The sequence below is a fragment of the Nelusetta ayraudi genome, unplaced genomic scaffold, assembly GCF_046127955.1.
Source record: "Nelusetta ayraudi isolate G7.1 ecotype Tasmania unplaced genomic scaffold, CSIRO-AGI_Nayr_v1 ptg000088l, whole genome shotgun sequence".
Classification (NCBI taxonomy): domain Eukaryota; kingdom Metazoa; phylum Chordata; class Actinopteri; order Tetraodontiformes; family Monacanthidae; genus Nelusetta; species Nelusetta ayraudi.
Window position 1 is genome coordinate 372,278 of NW_027466138.1, and position 22,591 is coordinate 394,868.

General features: G+C 43.9%; 2 protein-coding genes across 3 annotated transcripts in view; both read right to left on the minus strand.

Annotated features, from left to right (window-relative positions):
- Window positions 1–218: 218 nt before the first annotated feature.
- On the minus strand, window positions 219–15,968 carry rtel1 (regulator of telomere elongation helicase 1). Of its 2 annotated transcripts, none has more exons than XM_076045891.1 (33): window positions 15,683–15,968; window positions 14,731–14,926; window positions 13,884–13,965; window positions 13,526–13,607; window positions 13,223–13,283; window positions 12,975–13,050; window positions 12,298–12,382; window positions 12,104–12,169; window positions 11,126–11,279; window positions 10,678–10,716; window positions 10,518–10,593; window positions 10,116–10,213; window positions 9,978–10,033; window positions 9,488–9,562; window positions 9,296–9,383; window positions 8,522–8,654; window positions 7,987–8,100; window positions 7,794–7,834; window positions 7,142–7,227; window positions 6,979–7,056; window positions 6,400–6,477; window positions 5,949–6,095; window positions 5,744–5,859; window positions 5,186–5,309; window positions 3,986–4,145; window positions 3,738–3,880; window positions 3,259–3,354; window positions 2,765–2,975; window positions 2,352–2,495; window positions 1,802–1,921; window positions 1,036–1,224; window positions 843–908; window positions 219–515 (listed from the first exon to the last, which is right to left on the minus strand). In XM_076045891.1, exons 1-33 carry the CDS (start codon window positions 15,782–15,784, stop codon window positions 505–507), a joined length of 3,393 nt encoding a protein of 1,130 aa, XP_075902006.1. In that variant the 5' UTR covers window positions 15,785–15,968; the 3' UTR covers window positions 219–504. The 2 variants fall into 2 exon arrangements, with proteins under 2 accessions (XP_075902006.1, XP_075902007.1); XM_076045892.1 differs by having other exon boundaries at window positions 14,731–14,943.
- Window positions 15,969–16,495: 527 nt separating this feature from the next.
- vps13d (vacuolar protein sorting 13 homolog D) overlaps window positions 16,496–22,591 on the minus strand; it is a 38,470-nt gene continuing 32,374 nt past the window's right edge. Inside the window, exons 62-70 of the mRNA XM_076045973.1 lie at window positions 21,818–21,914; window positions 21,566–21,714; window positions 21,296–21,430; window positions 20,711–20,878; window positions 20,317–20,449; window positions 19,883–20,078; window positions 19,098–19,229; window positions 18,498–18,738; window positions 16,496–17,663 (exon numbers count right to left, since the gene is read on the minus strand). Coding sequence (XP_075902088.1) covers window positions 17,532–17,663; window positions 18,498–18,738; window positions 19,098–19,229; window positions 19,883–20,078; window positions 20,317–20,449; window positions 20,711–20,878; window positions 21,296–21,430; window positions 21,566–21,714; window positions 21,818–21,914 — 1,383 coding nt within the window. The 3' untranslated portion in view covers window positions 16,496–17,531. The remainder of the gene's footprint in view (window positions 17,664–18,497; window positions 18,739–19,097; window positions 19,230–19,882; window positions 20,079–20,316; window positions 20,450–20,710; window positions 20,879–21,295; window positions 21,431–21,565; window positions 21,715–21,817; window positions 21,915–22,591) is intronic.

Below are 22,591 nucleotides of genomic sequence, written 5' to 3' on the forward strand. Positions count from 1 at the left end.
GACTTGCTGCTGGTGAGTTTTATGACATATTTCAAGTTTATATATAATTTTTATTGAATGTTTTTCAAGAGGCCGTAGAAATCTAGAAGCTCCCTACAACTACATGCCAATGTTTAATTACTTAATCAATAAGGATCAACTAATGATTGAGAACTGGATACCACTAATCTAAATCCTTTTACCACCAATCTGAAGAATAAAGTGACACAGAGCAGAAGAAAGAGACAGAGGTACACTTTATTAGAAAAGCCATAAAATCATACACTTTTTTAAAACAAAAGTATTTCTATGAATACGATCTTGGACAGCAGATCAGCAACCAGTGATGCAGGGAGGCCCTGCTGCTTCGTGGATTCATGACAAGGTTAAAGGTCACAATATTGTAGGCACAGACAACATGATGCTGCAGGGAGAAACCACAAGGTCTCCATCTGCTTTTTAAAATGCCGTTTACAACGCTTTTCTTTTGCAAGACGTGGTTCTTTTAGTTTGAAGGTTGAGCCATCAACTGGTTCCTGCATGGAGACAGAAGAAGATCAGAGCATCACTTTCACACCATGCACGTTAGAAGAACGTAAAGAGATGGAGACTGACTGGTGGCCACTGGAGTTTAGATTATGCTGCTTTTATTGAATGTCTTTGGTTTCAACTCGACAGAAGGTTCTTTAAGGCTCTGACCAGTCAGAGTGGAGACAAGCAGGGGGCCAACCAGCTCCTTTATGACTGGCGGACTATCAATATAATTTCCTCAAGTTCAGCAGGCCGGATTTAAAAGCTTAATGGGCCACATACGGTCCCCGGGCCATAGTTTGCCCAGCCCATGTCCGCTGATACTGACCCACCTCTTAAAGCGTCCAACATCTGCTCAAACTGCTGTTTGTGTTGAGGACGGACAAAAGCTCCAAATCCTGGAAGACAAAGTCAAAAAACCAAATAACAAAAAACTACGTGCTGCTAGTCATTCATTGAGACATTGCAACCTGAAATTATTTAAAAAAAAAAAAAAACACTCAGGCGGTGATTTCAGATACTTACGGACCAGAAGGTGGAAGTCTTCATCTTTCTCTGTGAATAAGCTCACCACGGTGGTCACCAGGTTGTCATAATCGTTACTTTTCTTGTAGTTATCGAGGCTCTGAAAGAGCAACGCCATCTTTTCTGGTCCCAGAGCTTTTTTCACATCGGCCAGGAAGGAGGAGTGGACTTGGCTCTTGGATGAAGAACCTGCACGATGAGAGGAGAGAAGCAGAGTCTGACCAGGCATCCCAAAAAGAGGAGCCTTTCAAGTTATTAAGAGAAACAATCTCGAAATATCAATAACAGTCTGACAATATCAAACTACACACCAGCGTAGTTTGGATAAATCCACTTGAAGCACCAACTACTGTAATAATAATAATAATAAGCAGCTGGCATGTTTTTCAATGTAAGAAGTAGAAAATACAGATATTTGCAGACAAATGTTGGCAGTAAAAGTAAAAAGACGAGGAAAAGAGAATACTGGACTGAAATACAGATACCTGAAAAAGTACAGGAACAAAGTATTTGTACTTTGTTACTTCCCCCCCTCTGTGGCCAACTCAACTATTGATCGTATAGTTGTGCTTTTAAAATACAACCAGTTCACATTAATCAAATACAAAGGCCAAAATTAACTAGAATATTATTTTAATTCAAGGTCCAGTGAGTCACCTTTGCCTTGATTGATGATTTTCACACTGTTAACAGCTGAACACACTGCCCATGAATACATTAATGAAAGTGCTGGTATGAGTGAGCAGACGTTCAGGTGTCCTCCTACCTGGCTGAGGGTTCCTCACTTGGTGCTGACTCAGGTGTTTCCTTCCCTGGTTGAGCTGCTGCTGGGTGTCCAGCTGCACGCTGACGGATGGAAGACCTGCATCTCTCAGGCTCCCTGCGGCTTCAAGGAACAAACATGGAGTTTAGATTCAGGAAGATGGTTCATCCCCGCAGGAATTAATATTGGACTCATCCATAAAGCACCAACAGGAACACGGCTGTTTTTCTTTTTTTGCTGTGTCCAGTGAATGTTGAGCAATATAAATGCAAAGTATGAAAGTGATCATCAGAATTCAAGGTGTTATTATGACTTTAACTGATGTGGGAAAACGACCCTGAATACTGAATTCTTCAATTTGATGACGAGCAATTTAATCTTCAGGTGAAACATTGTGTGGAAAACTGCAGTATGAAGGCAAATTATTGTATTTAGAGTTTTTGCATTATTTCATTTTACACTTTAAAAAAAATATGAAATTATTCAAACCACTTCTTTCATTGTGGTGGCCTGCCTGAGTACACTGATATATATAACATATTTTCTTCCATACCAGCGTGCGTCTCTGTGCTCTGCGTCTTCACTCCGGCCTCTGCAAGTGAGGGAGCAAACTTGAGTCCACAGCTCTGCCCCGTTAAATCCTTAGACTTCTCATCAAACGTCTTCTTGTGATGAGGGCGAACAAAGCAGCAGATGCCTGCGACATGAAAACCACAAGAATTGTAAAAGTAGTTTTCAACACAAGAGCAAAAACATATCAGTCACTTTGCAAGCTTCTCAGTCAGGTTTTGTCTCATTGAAGCAGAAACATCTCCATCCACTGCTCCTGTGTGTCAGGAGGTTCACCTCAGCGGTGGCTGGGTCTCCTGGCTGCAAGTCTAAAGTCTTTGTCACAGAGCAATGCTGACTCTGCTTCTTCTCCAGGCTTTCTGATCAGACCCTGGGGCTGAGGAGCAGACCACCAACCTTGCAGCAGACTGTGGGTGCTGCCGTCCTCAGACAAGAAGGCCGTGGCCGTCAGCAGGGCCTGGAGGTCGTCGGAGGTCTTGTAGCTCTGGAGAGCGCGGACCACCAGGTTGAAGTTGACTTGGCTCAGCGTCTTCTTCATCTCCGCCAGGAAGCTCTTTGCCTTGCTCTCACCACTCTCCTGGGAAACGTCCTCAGACTTTGGCCTTTTCTTCATGGGAAAATGAAGAAAAACACATTTTTTATAATTATTTTTTTTTTTTTTTTTGCTGTGATAATTCCTCCACTCCACTCGTCCAGTGTAAACTGTGTCTGGCCACTGCACCTCCAAATGTTTCCTGGTTTTCTAAATATAATGGCACCATCTTCAAAGGCTCAAGGATTGATTGACAGGTGATGGCGCGTGAACATTATATTAATCTTGTTGGAACAAATGAATGGTGACGTTCACTCATTCATTCATCATCCCTTCATTCCCTCTGAGGAACCTTCACCTTCTCTTTGACCAGGGCGATTTTGCGTTTGCACTCCTGGACGTCGTCGCCGCTCCTCTGCCCAGACAGAAGAGAGAGTCCAGACCAGCTGTTTGCCTTGCAGATCAAAACAAAACAACAGCGTGTGGCATAAGATGCTGTCCTATAATAACTTGGTCTTCAGGAATGTTTTTAAATAATCACTGAATCACTTCCAATACTCATGTAGTTGCTATTGGTTTAGTGTGAAGGTCTGAAAAGGTTCAGGGCATCTGAAACTTCCCTGTGTGTCTTGTTGTAGTAGATTTATTTCAATGTTTCTTGTAATGACTCTTAATACTGTGTAGCTTATTTTTAGTATTGTTTTTAGTGCTGCAACGACGTAGTTTCCCAATTTGGGATCAATACAGTGCATCTATTCTATTCTATTGTAGAGCAGGAGAGAAGAGAAGAGGGCGATGTGTGCTTCGTAATGATCCCACATGTGAAGACGAAGGTACCTTCTCCTCATCCTCCTTCCTCCTGCTGTGGTCGCTGTGCTCCAGCGCATCCAACAAGTTGACGGGTTTCTTCAGACTCTGCGGATCTTCACGCTCGTACTCAATGCACATTCTGGCCGTCCCGTTGGGCCTGCTGGGTTCATCTGAACAGAACACAGAATCAGACAGAACAGCAAGCAGGATGAGCACCATTATTAATACATACATACATACATGCAGTTTTCTGACCATGTCCTGAATGCACTCACTCAGTCTCTTCCTCTTCATACTGAGGATGTGTGTGTCCAGCACTTTGGCGTCACAAAGCGTGCGAGAGCTTGAAGGCAGTGAGGAACAAGTCGAGCCAGCAGCAGACTGACTATCTGGCAACCCACCGTGGTCTGGCGCCACTGCCTTCACAACAGGCATCTGTGACATTATAACACAACAGTCAGCTGGCAATTTAAAACTGGCAATGATAGTCGTCACATAGACTCTCAGTGTAATGCAGTGGCTGCTGTGTAAACAACCTTTGTGTTGTCAGTGCTTAACGGCACTGTTCTGCTCTCAAGCTTCCTAAATCTTGACTGGCCAATAGGACCTGTGTGTGTGTGTTTGTGTGTGTGTGTGTGTGTGTGTGTGTGTGTGTGTGTGTGTGTGCCGTGTTCACTGACCACAGCCATGTTAACTGATAAGTTATGAATATATAAACCACTAAGTGATACCAGTGTCAGGTACCGGTACCGGTTGTATATGTGTGCATATGACATTCTGTGTTACGTTGGTGTTTGTACTGCAGTGGAACTGGTGACGGTCGTCCTGTGTTCTGTCACCAACATGCCGATGATCGTTGTTCAAATAACACAACAGTCAGTCATTCTATCACGTGTCATGGTCTTATGAAGTACTCAGTGAGTACTGAAACAGTACTTGTACTCTGCTGGTTCTGTATGGGTGCCTCCCGAGTCTAGTCATCACTACACTAAGAGCAGAAACACAGGCTCTGGCTTCTATATATACACAGGTACTACCCAGAAAATTAGAATATCCAGTAAAAGTTGTTTTATTTTGGCAGTTTAACATAAAAGATGAAAGCAACACATTTTATTGAGCCATTCCACGCAAATTGACATCTCAAGCAGTTCCTTGTTGTAACTTTGCTGATTAAGATTTTCAGCTTATTAAAACCACAAACCCACAAACTCAGAAAATTATTATAAAATTGGAGTTTTGTTTTTTTTTAAGCTGCAAGACCTGATCAGCAAAATGCAAAGAAATAAAAACTTGAAATATATTGATTTGCATATTATTGCTTTATATAATATGTCAACTTCACCTTTTAAGTTGAATTGCAGAAACACTGCAACCTGTTCAGGATATTCTAGTTGTCTGGGCAGTACTGTACAGTGGACTTGAGCACACCTCAAAGCTAGAATGGCTACAGTCTTCTCTCTTCTGGCACGACTCACCCTTTTCTGTGCGATCCTGAAGAACTTGGAAACATCTCGTACCACCGATCCAAAGCTGTCGTACAGGGACACGCAGGGTTTGAGCCACGACGGCAGCTGAGCCATCGCGTCAGCGCTTCTAAACCTGGAGTTGAAGCGGAGATTTAACTTCCTTTGATGGTCGCCAGGTTCACAAAGATTGAGTCATTGAGAATCCTGCCTCTTGCAGTACTTTTAGCATTTCGTAGATAACTGCAAATAATCCAGCTGTGCAGAAATTGTAGACATCTTGTTTTTCCTTTCTTACTCTATAAATATTTTTTTTTTCTTTGTTTCTTTTTAGTTCATGTAATTTCCCCAATGTGAGATTAAAAAAGGCTTCTATTCTACTCTATCATTGTATATTATAGGCACTGTGGTGAAATTAAATATGATGTAATTGTGACTTAGAATTCATTATTTCTTACAAGAAAACTAGAAGACGTTAACTATTAAAAACTTGGTTTTAGACGCCCTCGAAATGAGGTAGAACATCTCAAGAGGAAATAAAGAAAAGAAATTTCAAAATCACTGCCTCACCTTTGATCACAAAGAAAAATGGCTCCAAAGTCGTCTCTGTGGCGAATGACCCTGCCGATGGCCTGGTTGACTGCTCGGAACGCCTGCTGCTTGTACCACTGCTGCCCAGAGAGGTACTGCACACACACACACACACACACAGGGATTGGAGCTGGGAACCAGAGTGAACCGTGGCTGGGAAGTCAGCAGTTGTCGGTGCTCTGACTTTGATGCCGGGGGTTCTCTTGGTGCTGTTCTCATCCAAGAACTGCATCTTCAAGATGACCCGCGGGTCCATCCTGGGAGGGAAGGGAAGGCCGGTGATGATGACGCCCCGGCCGAGGCTGTCGGAGAAATCCAGACCTTCACTCACCTGACGAAACAATTGGAAAGACTGGGTCATATGGAGAAGCATGTATGGACTCCTCCTGTGGAACAGCAGAAGGTCTCAGAGGTCAGGTGATCTTCAGGTGGACTCATTGACTGTGATGATGTACAGTGCACTGCATGCCAGCGGCCCTGCAGGCCAACACCAGCGTCATGATGAGGTGTCAGTGGGAGACTGACACCACCGCTAACCAGCAGGATCAGTCATCATTTCAAAACTGTCTGTACAAAGCAGCTGGTGAGTGTGTACTGGTTCTGGACTGGCCTCCTGTGGGACTGGTTCCGCTCACCTTCCCTCGACACACAGCAAAGAAGGCTCCGCCTCTGGACACAGGATCCTTGACTTTGCTACAATATCCATCAATAACCTAGAAATACAAATGATGAAAAACACATTGGCAACATGTATCCATCGACTCCCCCTAGGGATGGGCCATTTTGCTCAAAAATAAAATCAAGATTTTTTTTTCTCTGAAAATGCGATATTCAATTTCACGTTAAATATGCTACAAGAAAAACGGGACAAGTGGGTGTTGTATGCGAGTTCACAGGTAGTGGTGAGGGCAGCAAACAGAATCACTTCCTGGTTTTAACAGCTGCTGTGACTAGCTAGTGCAGATGCCAGTCAACAGCTTCTCCAGGGGGGAGGGGGACTACGGTCAAGAAGAGGCGCCAACCCGGAAGCATGATTTTCCTCTATTTAACATTGTTACGACCAAAAAAAAAATCTGATTTTGATTTAAAATCAATTAATTGCACAGGCCCCCCCACCCCAGAAGACCCAGAACCTGGAGAAAATTTGAAATGAAACCAAATGTAATCTTCTGCTTTCACACAATGGTTGTCCACACATCAGTGAGGAGACTCACGGCGGTGAAGGTGCTCTTCCCCTTAGGCTCCACGAAAAGAGGCTTCAGACTCTCAATGCGGTCTGCGTGTCCGTTGGCCTGGAGGACGCACGCACACCAGGTGAGAAGAGGTTTGAAATATTCCTAAAAACTGTGACAAACTGTGTTCTCATCTTCAACTCACTCTCCAGAAGTCCAGAGTTTTCTCCATGAGAGGAAAGGATGGGAAAAACACCAGCAGACCGTGAGGCACCACACGGCTCAGATTGACTGTGGAGACAGCGAGAGTAATGGGTTTACAGTTACAGTAACCCTTCATCGGGACTAGCAGTTTTAAAACAGCTCACGACCCACTGGTTCACTCTGGTTTGATTCAGATTCACATTCACATTCCTTTTATTGCCCTTTGTGCAAAAGAACACACAGGAATGTGTTCTGGGAGTCCCAGTGTGCATGGTTTGAATTCCTCGTATTGATGCTGTAAACCTGTTTATTGATATTAGCTTCTAATCTTCCATTGGAAGCCAGGTTATCTTCTCGATCTGGCTGTTTTCCCTCCTCACTGCACTGTATGGATGCCACTGAACAGTGTGGCCTCTTCAACAAGCACCCTGACAAACCTCGCTGCGACACAACGCTACACAATACAGCTGAATTAAAATGTGAGATCAAAAATCAGGCACATTAGAGACAACAGGTCTTATAGAATACCTGCAGAATTCAACTACACTTAAAAAAAAAAGAAAAAAGCTCCCTCTAAACACGGTCCTCTGACTACAGCGCCACCTCTGGCACCTGACAATATTCACGCTGACACACGACGCTCCTGATCTTACCGATGCTGTTGCCCAGAGACGACATGTTGTCAGGAGCAAACCTGTGGAGAGAGGGCGGAGCTTGAAGAGTGGCGGCAGCAACAGCAGAGACTGTCTGACCACCACCAGACTGTGCAAAAACCACTGAGCCATCTGTTTAAACAGTAGGTCAAACAGGGCCCACAGATACATGTGAATGCAGAGATGAAGTGACCTTCTGTCAAAGGCTGAGCTCAAGTGCACTCCATCAGGGCCTTGAGGAATGACACCCACAAAAATCTGGTCCCGCTCGATCACATGACCGTTCTCCAGGTGCACGGGGAATTCTCTGCAAGCCAGAAGCAAGAAGGAACTCATCAGGGGATCCATCAACATTGTTATATAAACTTAATGTAGTTCATAAGTGTGTATTTTTATTTGAGTCCAGGGGTAGGAATATATACGTTTATACTTCTTCCTGCCTCTTTTCGAACATGAACAATATTATTCTCTTTTTCACTGGTTTTAGCATATTTAGTCTCACCTTGCTGTTTTATTTATTTATTTATTTTTCTTTTGTGTGTTTTGGTTTTGTATCCTTTTTACTTCTCTTTCCTTTCTTACATGTTTGAAATAAATAAAATAAAATAAAATAAAATCAATGTGTTGAAAATGTAACTCTCAACTCTGCCCTCAAGTCGACTGTGGTTCACAGGAACATTGTCTTTGCAGCAGAGCCGCTCGCTGATGAGAAATGAAAGCCGACTCACATTCTCATCTCGGATGTGAATGATGAGAGCGGAGAGAGGGTCCCGCTGGTCAGGACAATGCAGTGGACCCCCTGGTTGACCAGCTCCTGCATGCTGAAGCCAGGGGAGAAACACCAGTAGCTCAGAATGTTACCTAGAGGGGGTGAGGAGTGAGACAGAGGAGGTGAGGAGTGAGACAAAGGGGGTAAGGAGTGAGACAGAGGGGGTGAGGAGTGAGAGGAGTGAGACAGAGGAGGTGAGGAGTGGGACAGAGGAGGTGAGGAGTGGGACAGAGGGGATGAGGAGTGAGACAGAGGGGGTGAGGAGTGAGAGGAGTGAGACAGAGGAGGTGAGGAGTGAGACAGAGGGGGTGAGGAGTGGGATAGAGGGGGTGAGGAGTGAGACAGAGGGGGTGGGACAGAGGGGGTGAGGAGTGAGACAGAGGAGGTGAGGAGTGAGACAGAGGGGGTCAGTAGAGAGACAGAGGGGTGGGGAGTGAGACAGAGGGGTGAGGAGTGAGACAGAGGACATGAGACTGAATCAGCAAACAACTGATGAACAACATCAACCAGAACTACCATCCATCATCTGACATTTATACTTGAAGGAGGATCAACAGCAGTCATTGCACGTTGCAAGAACACATTGATAATCGTCATACTAATGTAATTATTAATTATTCTATCATATTTTTTCAAAAGTAACTCACTGCTCAGTACCCCGGAACTGTTTGCAGGAATAATTTTGTGAACATTTTTATGAACACAGCAAAATTGTTTGCATCAAGTATCTCACCTTCACCTTGTTTCTTGACTGAAGATGAAGCCCAAACATCAGCACTGGGCTTCTTGTGCTGGAAGCTCTTGTCTCTATGGATGTGAACCTTAGCCAGACCATAATATAATAAATCATCAGCATCCCTGACAACTTATTTACAAAAAATATACTTGCAAACATGTGCAATAGTTTGATGCCATGAATGCCGACCTTGAAGTGGGCGGTGTTGAACTGCTTCTGCTGCTGCTGCTGCTGGTTGCTGTCTGGCTCTCCAGTGAACACCAGCTGGTGGGATGGAAGAAGAACCAAGAAGAAGCAGCTTCACCTTCGCACTTACAATTGAAAACAATGAAGCGTTCTGTTTGACATTTGGATTCATGATGACGTTGCCTCAATACAAATTAATTCCTTAAAAAAAAAAAAAAAAGAATAAAACCGGAGGTTCTAGCAGGAATATATTGAACAACAACAACAACAACAACGGTGCACCTAAAATGACTGAGAAAACACCAAATAACTCATTTTGCTTTGAACTATGAAAACAAATAAGTCACAGCTTGGCATACTGATGTAAGATGTCCAAACTACCGACTACTGACTAGTTGTGAACGCTAGGCTTTTATTTTCCCACGTTTGTGATAAACAGACACCTAAGGACATTTGTCAATTGCAGAAGCTCCTCTAGAAGACTGCAGCAGACCTGAATGATATCAGCCAGCTTCTGGAGTCCACTGGTGTTCACAAACACTCCCGTCTCTGTGGAGGAAAGCACCCATTAAAACACACTGACCACCGTCCAGGTTAGTGAGACGGTTCAAGACTGGACGACCACACTGACGTGCTGTCAGATGTCCGATGATCTGCTCCAGGGCTTCAGACACGGCGGCCTTGCTGCTGTAATTGAGGTGGGCTCTCTCCAGCAGCTCATAAATGAAACTGGAAGACACCGACACGGCTCGCATCAATTCAAAGACGACGAGGCGCTAAATATTCAAACCTCTGGCCGATTACAGCTACATGGAAAATTTGGAATTTTGTTCAGAAACGCAGCAGATTGCAGCCTTTCATTTGAGCGAACCAAGTGAACGGCTGAGGAATTACAACATTTATATTCCTAAACACACTTTTAGGAGGGGGAATCTAGTGTAGAATTGATTTAATTGGTTGTAAAGTTTTAGACTAATGTTCCACTCGCAGGTCTGCTGATTTCGCTTCAACCTTATTCATTCTTTCTACGTACACTCCAGGTTTTGTGAGGCCTTTGTCTTGTGAAACCTCATAAGAATCAATGGCTCCTTCCAGGTCAATCAGGATCTCTGCCAAGAGGGAGAAATCAAATGTCAGGCTTGAGGGAGATACAAAGTAGCAAACACTGAATGTGTTGGGAAAAAAACACTTACGTTTGATTTTAGCTACGGCAGCCAGATCCAATTTTAGACCTGATGGAAAAACACCAGAGGACGTTTATCAAGATGAGGTCATCTGAAGGAAAACAATATGATTACAATAAAAAGTGTAGCAACATTCCACTGTTAACTTTACTGGCCATTCAGAAATGATGTACAGATGCATTGTCCTATATGAAAATATATACATATAGATATATGGGTGTATTTGTATATGACAATACTGCAAAATGATTACAGGGCAGACGAGACAAAGGAATTTCACAGACTGACGCTGATCACAGTCACATGGTTCATGTCTGAGCAGGAATTCTCAAACACAAACATTCAGTTCTTCATAAAAATTATTGTTTAATTGTGAGTGAAACTTCTTCATGCGATTGTAAAGACTGTTAAGTTGCTGTTTGCAATGCGAGTGTTGGAGGAGAAGATCTGCTCCGACCGGTGGAGGAGTCATCGCTGAAGGTGTCAGTCAGAGCTTCTCCTCGGCCGGCGTCCCTGGCCTGCTCCACCAGCAGCCGGTTGACCACGTCAATGGCAGAAGCTAAATCGTAGGGAGTCAGGTCGAACGACGTCTGCTCCTCACACGCCTTCTCCTGGAGACAAACATCATCAATAATAATTCAATAGAAACTTATTTATAGCAGAGCATGTAGCACATGTAAATTCCAATGTTTTATATGTAAATATCTCGCTTTTTATCTCGCTTCTTATTTTTCAGTTAATATAATTCTTGACCTTTTGCACTGTGGCCTTTTTTGTTGTTGCTGTAATTATGCAAATTTCCCCATCGTGAGGTCACTAAAGTTCTTCTTCTTCTTCTCCTTCTTGTTCTTCTCCTTCTTGTTCTTCTCCTTCTTGTTCTCCTTCTTCTTCTTGTTCTCCTCACAATAACGGCTGTGTTTTCCCAGCTTCCCAGTGAAGAAGCTCTCAGTGCTCAGAGCTTCTTTCACAGCTCCTCTAGAAGCTTGTGAAGGAAAAGCCCTGCGTCCCAGAGTGGCTCATGCAGTAAGAAGCTCTGCCAACGTGAACCCATCCATTCCTTCCACAGTCTGATCCAGCCATGCCTGGCCGAGCAACATCACACACTGCACTTCCACTTCTCAGGGAATTAATATGAAGGGGGGCTGCCGTGTGTGTGTGTCTAAAGTGGTGGATGGTCTGGGGTTGGGTTTGTCTGGTTGATTTTGTGTCAGCAGGGTGAGAAGAAGTCATCCTAATGTCGCTTCTGAAGAGCTTCTTCAATCAGTCAGAAGGTTGTGGTGATGTGGGACACCCTGCCAACCACTGTCTGCCAGGAAGCTAAATGTACAACTAGCCATTGACAATGTAAAGCAAGAGCCACTGAGTCACTTCACATCAGTATGAGAATACTGACAGTGTGAGGGAGGCAGGAGGTGTCGTTGGACCGCAGTCTTACCAGATTGTGCGCTTCGTCGAAGAGGATGACTGCCCCATTCAATGCAATGTTGTGTGCCCTTCGGCTCTGGAAGGCATAGGTCAGAGCTCGAGGTCACGCGACTAAATGATCATTAGATGAAAACATTGATGGATTGAGCTCAACACATTAGGAATCCTAAGAAAGCAAGGTCAGACTGAGGTCACGCTGCTCACCTTGGGATCCAGCAGGTAGTTGTACGGCATGAAAATGATGTCTGCCTGCTGTTTCAAGGAGCGGGACAGGTAGTAAGGACAGGCTCTGGAAAAAGAATGAACGGGTTTTAAAGTGCAAATATCATTTGCTGTGCAAAAGTGAAGTCCAGTGGAGGGCGTTTACAAAAACACTGAGATTCTTTTTTTTTAATGCACACATAGTTCAGCGCTCTAGTCCCAGGATGTGGTAAGATAAAAAGGCAAAGTCTGACAGATTTAATTTATCAACATTATTATATCATCATCATCATCATCATCATCATCATCATCATCATCATTATTATTATTATTATTATTATTATCATTATTATTATTATTATAATTATTATTATTATTATTATTATCATTATTATCAGTAGCAGTAGTCGCAGTATGGTGCTACTTTCTTTGATCCCAGCTGGTGAAGTATTCCCAGTTTCACCGCACGTCTTTTCAAAGTCAGTCACTGGCTGTTTCTCTCTTCATCACCTCCTGATTGGTCGCCTCCTTCCCTACTTGCAAACATTTGCTGGATATTGTCATTGCAGTAACTCTCTTTTCATTGGTTGTGACCTCCGCAGTGCATGCGTGTGTGTGCTGGTGATACTACTGCCCACTCTCAATGCTCTGTCTGCAGGGTGAAAACAAGGACATCGAACCTCTGCTTGTTGCCGAATCGGACCAGGTCCTCCACGTCCAGGATGGAGTTGACCAGGTCTCTGTCAGTCAGCTTCTCTGCAGGAAACACAGCCAACAGCAGGACGCTCACCGCAGGCTGACCACCGTCATGGCTTTGACACAAGCTGACTTCTGGAGAAGCTTCTATCAACGACCGACCAGGCTAAATCCCACTGAGAGTCGCAGTACCAGTCAGTCACCTTCAGTCAGTCAGTCTCCAGTCTCGTACCTTCAAAGTTGTTGTAGTAGACGCACGACCTGGTGGACACTTTTCTTCTGCACATGTGAACCTAAAAAAGGAAAAAGAAAAGCTGTAGGCCAAAGCAGGTTGTCACTCCTCCAGGTCACTCTTATAATCTGGTTATAACTGTAATAATGTGTCAGAGCTGAAGTGGAGGAAAGTGGACTCGTCGAGATTTCAATAGTGAGGAAGTCGAAGGTTCTTTTCTCAGCTTCATTGAGCATCTTGCACAATAGAAATATGAATTAGTGCACTGACAGTGACAGTGACAGTGACGGTCAATCACTGCACCTTGACGTGGTTGCTCGGCTCACGCTGAACCTCTGGATTGATGCACAGCTGCTCTCTGGATCCCAGCACACACACCTTCGGCCTGAAGCACGCAGAGGAAATGCTATGTTTATCACACACACACACGTATACATACATGTTTGTACATATACACACACACACATATATACAGAGATGTTTATCTATTAATTCAATGAACTGGCAGTGAAGAAAGTTCAACAGTTGAAGGATCTCCTCCTGGTTTCTTCATGTGAACTGATGCCAACGCAGGTGCAGAGTCAGTGACCCGGGATTGGTTCCCACTCACTGACCTGCCTGCTCAGTTACAGGTAAATAAATAGAAAAGAAGACAGCTGACCTGTATGAAGTGTTTTTCAACTCGGTGATGACCTGAGCCAGCTGGGAGTGAGTCCTGGTGGCGTAGATGATCTTAGGAAGCTCTGAGCAACACAGAGGGAAGGAGACAAGAACAACTTTCAACAGCAGGAAGTATTATTATTATTATCATTATTATTATTATTAGTAGTAGTAGTAGTAGTAGTAGTAGTAGTAGTAGTAGTAGTAGTAGTATTAGTAGTAGTAGTAGTAGTAGTAGTATTAGTATTATTATCATTATCATTATTATTATTATTGTCACTATGCTTAGAAAGACAGCGCTACAATCGTCCAATAATTCCCTCCGGTCTACAACTGAATGTGTTAACACACATGACATCCAAATTGAAGTGACTCAGCACAAAGTATCCAGTGCTGTGTGAACCACTGCAGTTACATTCACTGCTGCTCAGACACTCAGACACTCTGGTTACATGGCGCAATACACACACGTGTTAGACCGCGAGTGGGCCAACAGTTTGACTGGTAGGCCACAGTGGGTTTGACAGAGGGGGGTAGCGGAGCAGCAGCAGATGGATGGAGTGTTGTGGTGACAAACCTCATAGGAGGAAACAATCTATCCTGGGATATCATGGAGGAAACATGTTGCTGGAATGTCAATGGAAAATGAAGCAAAGTTGCAACCAAGTCAGAGTCTTTGAAGCCCCACCAGGGTGTTTAGTTCTTAGAACCACCCAGAACCATCCAGAACCACCCAGAACCACCAGGGTGTTTAGTTCTTAGAACCATCCAGAACCACCTAGAACCACCAGGGCGTTCAGCTCTTTATTGAAATGACTCTGAAAACACTGCAAACATGGAGGAAATACCTGTTGGGTTTTCCGAGGCGGACGTGCACCAGGACGACAGGTCCGTGTTTCCCAGCATGGTGTCACCACCCAGCCGCTGGGCGATCTTCTGGGCCGCCTGGGAATCCTTGACGTGCTCCCTCCAGGCCAGGGTGGCACACAGCAGGCACAGGGTCTTCCCAGTGCCGGTGGGACTCTCCAGTACCCCGTTCACCTTCTGCAACACACACTCGGCTTAAAGCAAGCAGGTCTCAGACGATTGGTTGTGATGTTGGATTTGAGTAGCAACTGGATTTAATTGTTACGACATTGTTTAAGTTTACAACAAGTCCAGTGGCAATTCTTTTATGTTATTAGTTTATCAAATGATGAATCAGCTATCCATTCATTAGTCAAATTAGGGGACATTTTAATGAAGAATAAAAAATTGACTAGTGTGACTATGTCTACTCTAGTCTTGGTTTAAATTTAGGCTCACAAAACCTGAACTGTCAACAAAATAAAAAAGTTATGGGGCAAAAATCAAAGTGAGTCCTTTCAACGAGAGACCGTTGTTTTAAACGTATGCTTATATTGTACTGAACTAACTTTGTATTTCAGTAAAGTAAAACTATATGAACTGAACTATATGAATCTCAATTGATTGGTGTTGTTTTTCTGACGCAATTACGCAGAGATACACGAGCGGAAAGCGAATGTAGAACCAACTTGGCCGTGGCATCGAGGGGTTCTTACAAATTCAATTATTAGCATTTAGCTTTTATTACAGACACATTACTATTTTTAATAAGGTGTTTCATCTCATTCGGTCATATAGATTGGAATTTTGCATGCAACAATGGCCCCCTCGGGCTTCCGTAGACATAGTTCACAAGTTTTAGCCGTTATTGGTGTCATTTCATTTGTCAAATGGACTCATCTCGATTGAAATCATGCGTGTTGCGGTGTTCAAGGCGATTTCACTGGCACTCACTTTTTGAAGACATTCAATCACTTTGCTCATGTACGTCCTTTGACAGTCGTACGGCGGGAAAGGAAAGTTCACCGGGACTCCGTTCAGTGTTAACTGCTGCATTCTGCCTCCGTCCCGTCTTCAACCGAACCCTCTTTCGCTTGTGTTTCCCGTCGATGAACTACAGCAAATGTTGTTGGTGCCAATGTTTGTTCTAATATATCCAATCGAATTGTTAACGTCCGCGTCGTGACGTTTGTCAAAACATATTTCGAGGTTTAATGCGAACTCCGCCTACTTCCTGTTTACGTCATTTTTACGAACTACGGATTCCGAGTTGGGACAGATTTCATTAGTCGTTTTTCCGTGGGACGTTAGTCACCTGCGAGACATGCACAATTTTCTTCGTGTAAAAAGTCAGTGAACCAAAAAATGGTGAAATGCGCCCCCGTATCGTTAGGTTTCAGAATTGCATCAAGGTCCTTTTTACCTGCCTCTGGCGTCATCTATTGTCTTTTTTTTCTGCCTTCTAGCAGTAGTTAAGAATTGCATGTAATCACGCATGTTTTCATTCGATTTCTATCCTATCGTCAAATTGATAGATTAACTGTGAATCGATCATCCTCCACTACCTTCAGAAAACAAAGAAATCCTTCACTCTGCAAAAGTCAACTCCCATTTTATCTTCAAGTACAAAGTCATGTATTGCCATAGTGACGGCTTTAAACGTAATTTGCTGTGTTTGTCCACAAGGTGGCGACCGTCCCCCAGAGCTTCTCTGCAGACCGTCAGTTCCTCTCTTTTTTGACCACAATAAAAACGCCACAGACACACTTTACTTGTCAACGCTCTTTATTTGTCATCGTCCCTCATTAAAATTTCCAGACCAGTTTCAACCACACCGTTAACCCTATTTATTCTACATATGGCATGGAAATAGTTCATTTCACAATAGATGATTTTTACAGGGGTTATTCACATTTAAAAGAATATACTCTAGATAACTCTGTGATAGTGCCGCACCTCAACTCAAACTGCAGTGTTGCAATACAATGTTGTTCAGAGCCGCCGTTGCCTCAGTGCTTTGCTCTTGGTGGGAATAATCGGCTTCCAGAGCTGCTGAACATATAAAGTGCCCTGAGATAACTCTATGTTAGGATATGGGGGCTCCACAAATAGAGCTGAATCCATCTAAATGTTGACATGAGAGTCATGGTAACATTATTTTAGTATTATGCTGACGCCGTCGTCTTAATTGCAAATAAAATGGGTTGTATGCAAACATGGATCTGTGACTTGTGTTATAATGGTGGGAATGGGGAAGTCGGTATTTAGTTTATAAACACAAAGTTGTAGTTTTTATTCCAATGAAACAGTACCCATGTAAACCTGAAGTTAACTCGAGTTCAACTGTCAAAAACTCAACTGAAGGAAAGCTCAAGAGAAAAGCGTGATGGTCAGTTGTCAAGGTGTCACTGTCGTCCAATAGGAGCCTCTCATCAGAGAGGCGTCCGCTGACTGCTGAGCTCTCACACCTAGTGGCTGTTAGAGTGGCAGGATGCTGAGGCAGTGGTAAACACATTGACAAAATGTCACTATGAATTGCATATTTCATCATTTCATTAACATCATAAATTAAATTAGTATGACAAACACACTTGCTGTAATCTCCAGTTTAAAAACATTACCTCTACTCATATTAAAGTATCTTTTTGTTTTTTTTTGGTAATTCAAAGACAAGATATTTGTTTTGTCTAAAACAATGTTGTGAGACTTAAACAAGTGCACAGCAAAGAAAAAATACAAACAACTTTAAAAAAAAAAAAAAGAAAGAAAGAAAAGAGAAAGACCTTCTTGAAAGGCGACATGGTCAAAATTCAAGCAGTAAACTCTCATCGTTTTCACCGACGGGAAGCATGAGTTGCTGCTCAAAGTACAGACTTTTAGCATAGTTGATTTCTTGGGAGATTTTGATGGCCAGATTCTCGCTTTTCACGTGGACCTGCAGAGAGAAGCGTCAACATGTGAGAACACTCGTTCATCCAACGCCTGTCACCATCATGCATTCAGGACTGCAGGGTTATGGAAGTGCATCAGCCGTAATTCTGCTCACATCAAGTCGCACTAGACGCCACCGTGAGGAGGATGGAGGAACCACACTTATCATTGCATAAATCTGCATTTCAATGTTGTTTGCTGTCCAGGATGGTTCTGATATTTTTCTCATTGATGACTTGGAAAAAAATATTCTGTCTCCTCCTCCGTCCAATCATAACGCACCGTTTTCAGTAGTCAGTGAAGTGGTCACGTGACCCCGTACGTCACGGTCGTTGACGTGTAAATGCCGAAAAAGTCTTTCCATGACACTGTTGCCATATTCCTCTATATGGATACGTGTGAAAAACCACCTGATGAGAGCATCAAAACCTTTGAGCCACATTTGAGAGGTTTTTCCAAGTGGAGCTGTTTTCAGCACCAGTTTTTATGGACATGTTTTTGTGCAATTCTAGGGCTCATGGAAACGCAGCTTGACTCTGTCTGCCACTCTGACTCGGACTTCTGTCTAACAGAGTCTCTGTTAAGTTTGGTCTCATTTTAATAAAGATTTATGGAAATGAAGGTGTTGATTGATGATGAATATTCTGACTAAATTAACCACAGGTTGCCGGGTAAAAAAAAAGTCTCAGCTGAGGTTTTACCAGAGATGTCCTTCCCGACACACAACCGTTGAAACTGTCCATGCATTTTTTTTTCCAGAACATATTTTCAATCATGACATTTAAAAAAGCAGAAAATTTAGAGAGGAAATATTTCTGGCTGGACCAGCGCTCCTCACCATGGGTTTCTGGTGCGAGGGACCAGGAATGGCCACGCCGCTGCCGCCGCTCTCAGCCTTTTTAGTGAGCTGCAGGTAGATCTTGCCGTGGTCTCTGGAGACCAAGCAGTGGTAGAGGTCGTCGTACTTGACCTCCAGGAAGATGGCGTCGCGGTCCAGGTATGCGCCGTGCTTGAGGAAGTACACACCTTTAGAGGAGATGAGGACGCAGTAGCTGTCGATCAGCTCCACCGCGATGAAACTGGGGAGGAAAAACACACACAGGAAACTGCCAGTTATCAGCTTGCAGGTGGGAGAAGTGCTCACCTTGTGTACTGGAGTAAAAGTAAGGATATGTGTGTAATAAAAACTCTGGTTATCAGTTAGAATACAACAGAAGCCTTTATTAAGGCCACTTTGGGGAAATTTGTGTGGTTACAGAAACAAGATGCAGTGCAAAAGAGAAGGAAAATGACACTCATTAAAGAGAAACACATTGAATCAAATCTCTACAGAGTGAGAGAGGAAAAACAAGACAATTCCAGGTTATCAACAGCTGGATTATTCACAGCTATATGCATCAGTCTTAATAACTGGTGGTGAGATCAGAGTGCGACTCACAACTCGGAGTGGATGTTGTCGGTGAGGTGGAAGAGCTGTTCCTGGCCGTCAGCCTGGCCTGCTGAGTAGGTGGGCAGGAGACCCTGAGGGCCTTTACAGCAGCGAGGCTTCCTGATGCGCTGCACACTCAGCCTGCACACACAGCAGTGGGGTGGTCAGGACCAGCGGCTGCAGTTATGACTGGCTGCTCAACCACACATTGTCCTCCCTCCATTCCTGCATCTCCACAGGTTTGACACTGACTGAGGATCCATACATGAAGAGACTATAGAGTCATTAGTGGTCTAGGATATCTTTGCTTGGTGGTGTGTTATGGGATTTTTTCTTTCAACGTCAAACAATGAGCCGCAGTTCCAAAAAGGTTAAAAAACGGCGGCTTGGAAACATCAAAACACACATGTGATCATTAGAGGCACAGAACACCTCGTCCAGTGAGAAGTGGGCCTCCAATTCCAGAGATGTTCTCATAGTCTTTGACCAGCGGCGTCTCCTCAGTCACACTTTGAAGTGCATCAATTGGAGGAGAGGTTTAAAATGTGTTTTTTCTATGCAAACTGCAGGTCAGTGATGTCAGTGTGTTGACCAGCTTTTGACCATCGTCCCTGTAGGACCACCGAGGATGTCTCAGTGTTTCTAGGTGGCGCTGCAGAGCTGATTTTGGCCTCTACAGGGTTCATTTGTTCTCATTTTCTCATTATTTTTTATTTAGTGTCTCCATCTCTGTGTAAAACACGGTCAGTTACGGAGCATGTTTTCTTTTCTGGTCACTGTGCTGCGGCGCCCACCTGTGGTTACTGACGCTGGCGATGTCGCGGACCGTCTGTGCCGTCTCAGAGGCAAAGTCCAGAGCTCCAGCCACGGGTTTGGTGACGGTGCCCACCAGCCCTCGGCCCAGACCTGAGAAGAAACCACTGACCCCGCCCTCCGTCTTCATGCCCTCCACCGTCGACGTGATGATGCTCGTCATGCCACCGATGATCCCTGAGGAAGGAAGATGGATAGATGGATAGATGGATGGATGGATGGATGGATAGATGGATAGATGGATAGATGGATGGATAGATGGATAGATTGATGGATAATTTACATTTACAGCACCTTGGCAAGGGAACTAGTGTAATAAAAGGCTGCAATGTGCTAAACTGTAGTGTAAAGAGAGATAAACAAAAATAGAAATAAAAAATAACAAATAAAATAGAGTAGAATCTGCCGCTGTTACCATGAGCCAGTCCGTGGATTCCCGCCACTAGGTGCTCTCCACTGGTGGCTCCATGGTATCTGATGTACTCTCTTTCACTCTGGTGTCTGCTGTCCATGGTCTTTCCAAGCCCATCAGACAGAGTGCCTGCAAACTGGAATATTGACACTTCATATAGATTTGAAACTACAACTGAAACGTCTTGAAGACGGCCAGCACCGGTCCAGTTGTCCTCACTGAACCTTCTAGTTGAAGATGAGCTGGGTGACTGAGAACCTTCACACACACACACACACACACACACACACACACACACACACACACACACACACACACACACACACACACACACACACACACACACACACACACACACACACACACAGATCTGAAGAGCACTAGTGGCAGCGTTTACCTTGGCGGCAGAGTTGGACACACCGTGGGTCACGTTGCGTATGAGACCGCCCACGTTGCCGTACTTGATGAGCTCCGACATGCCCTCTGTGACATCATTGAGGAGGCCCATGGGGTTTCCCAGGAAGTCCACGGAACCCAGGATCTGGGCCGCCTGGCTGATGAGTTCCTGCGTTCAAAGAGCAGAGAGTCACCATCTGGGCAAACACCCCACACAGCAGCATCCTCATCATCCTCAGCATCCCAGCATCCTCCGCATCCTCATCATCCTCGTCATCCAGAGGAGAAGAAGAAAAATACAACTAAACCTGTTAAACCCAGGAGTCACTTTGATGTTTTTGAAAATGTATTTCAAAAAGTCTGCTCATTGAAAACAAAAGTCTTGTTTAAAATAAATTTTGGTGCACATTAATTATTTTATAAATTCAGAGGTATTGCCTAAGGAAGATTATTTTGCTATGACATCCATTGACACACAACATCTCCAATGACTTAGTTAACACAAAGCTCACTTCACTCATCCAAATGTCTGATGGGATTTGATTCAATAAACATCACAATGGAAATGTTGGGTTTCTTTCTCTACCTCTCTGAAATGCTTGAGGATGTCGTTGATGATGATTTCCTGGGTTTCGTAGGGATGAACTCTGGTGAAGGGATACATGTTGATGATGGCGTCTTCGAAACGAATCAGAGGGAATCCCAAGGTGCTTTTCAGAGCCTGCAGTCACACAGACGCAAAGAGAGAAAGAAGATAAGACAGAAAAAAGGTGAAAACAGATTCACACATGCAGTCCAGATGAGCAGCTGGTAGAGGAGGAGGAGGGAGAGAGAGAGGGAGAGAGAGGTTGGTTACCTTCAGGTCAGGTGGCAGCTTGTGGGAGGTGAAGACGCTCAGTTTGAACTGAGGGAGGCTGATCTTCAGGTTCTCAAAGTAGTAACGTTTGGGAGCTCCAGCGTCTTTACTGGACTTTTCATGGAGGTTCTCGTCCAGCGTCTCCAGCTCTGCACATGTTGCAATTTCAACACAAGTGTTAGAAATGACATCAGTAGTGCGTGTGCCTGGAAGGCAGTGTCACTTTCACACCATCAATGACTTGCAACCTACCAGCCCCCGTCTGGCCGTATCCAAAGAAGCTCAGCAGCTTGAGCAGCAGTTTCTCCTCTATGATGACAGTGAGGCGCTGGGCGGTGACCATCAGGTGCTGTCAACACAACATGCTCATCTCTTCACTCTTCACATTTTCCAAAAAAACATTTGTTTCCAGGACTCTGGACCTGGATGTATTCTGATTTCCTGGCAAATCCAAGGTTCCTTATTTTACTTATTGGACCGTAACTGCAGCCAGTTTCCCCTGCTGGCTTGTTCTGATCCAGACTGACAAAAAGATTCATAACGTGACAATGAACATGATGAGATGATCGCTCCTGAGCCCGCTGCCACTTTGGGCCCACCTGACTGAAGTGTCTACTGGTTCATTTTTTTAAGTCAGCTTATTGTCTTTAGAATATTCTTTTCTTTTCTTTTTATATTTTTATTTAGAGCGGAAATTAAAATGGTGTTTGCTCTCAGACATTATGCAGTCAAATTTTTGCCATTCACATTTTTTTTCTTTTAACAAAACTGAACGAAATAGAAAGAAATCTGGTAATTTTCAAAAACTTTTAACACACAAATCAAGGTGCCATTCTCATTATGATATTATATCATTATGTATTTGCTTCATAAGTGTTTCAATGGGATTTGAATGGGAAGTGCTGTATCTGGTGTTGTGTTCAAAGGTCTCAGGGAAGTTTTGTCAGCCGTAAAACTTCAAAGAACATAAAGCAGTCGCTTCCACTCCACCATCCTCACGGTTCAACACCGAGTCCTGGACGACTC

Excerpts from the sequence above, each read along its gene's own strand:
- rtel1 (XM_076045891.1), bottom strand. The coding sequence starts at position 15,784 with ATGCAGCAGTTAACACTGAACGGAGTCCCGGTGAACTTTCCTTTCCCG. Across the intron at positions 9,384-9,487 it reads TCAACACCGCCCACTTCAAG|GTTCACATCCATAGAGACAA; the intron begins GTCGGCATTCAT and ends GGTCTGGCTAAG. Across the intron at positions 3,881-3,985 it reads TATGAAGAGGAAGAGACTGA|ATGAACCCAGCAGGCCCAAC; the intron begins GTGAGTGCATTC and ends TGTTCTGTTCAG.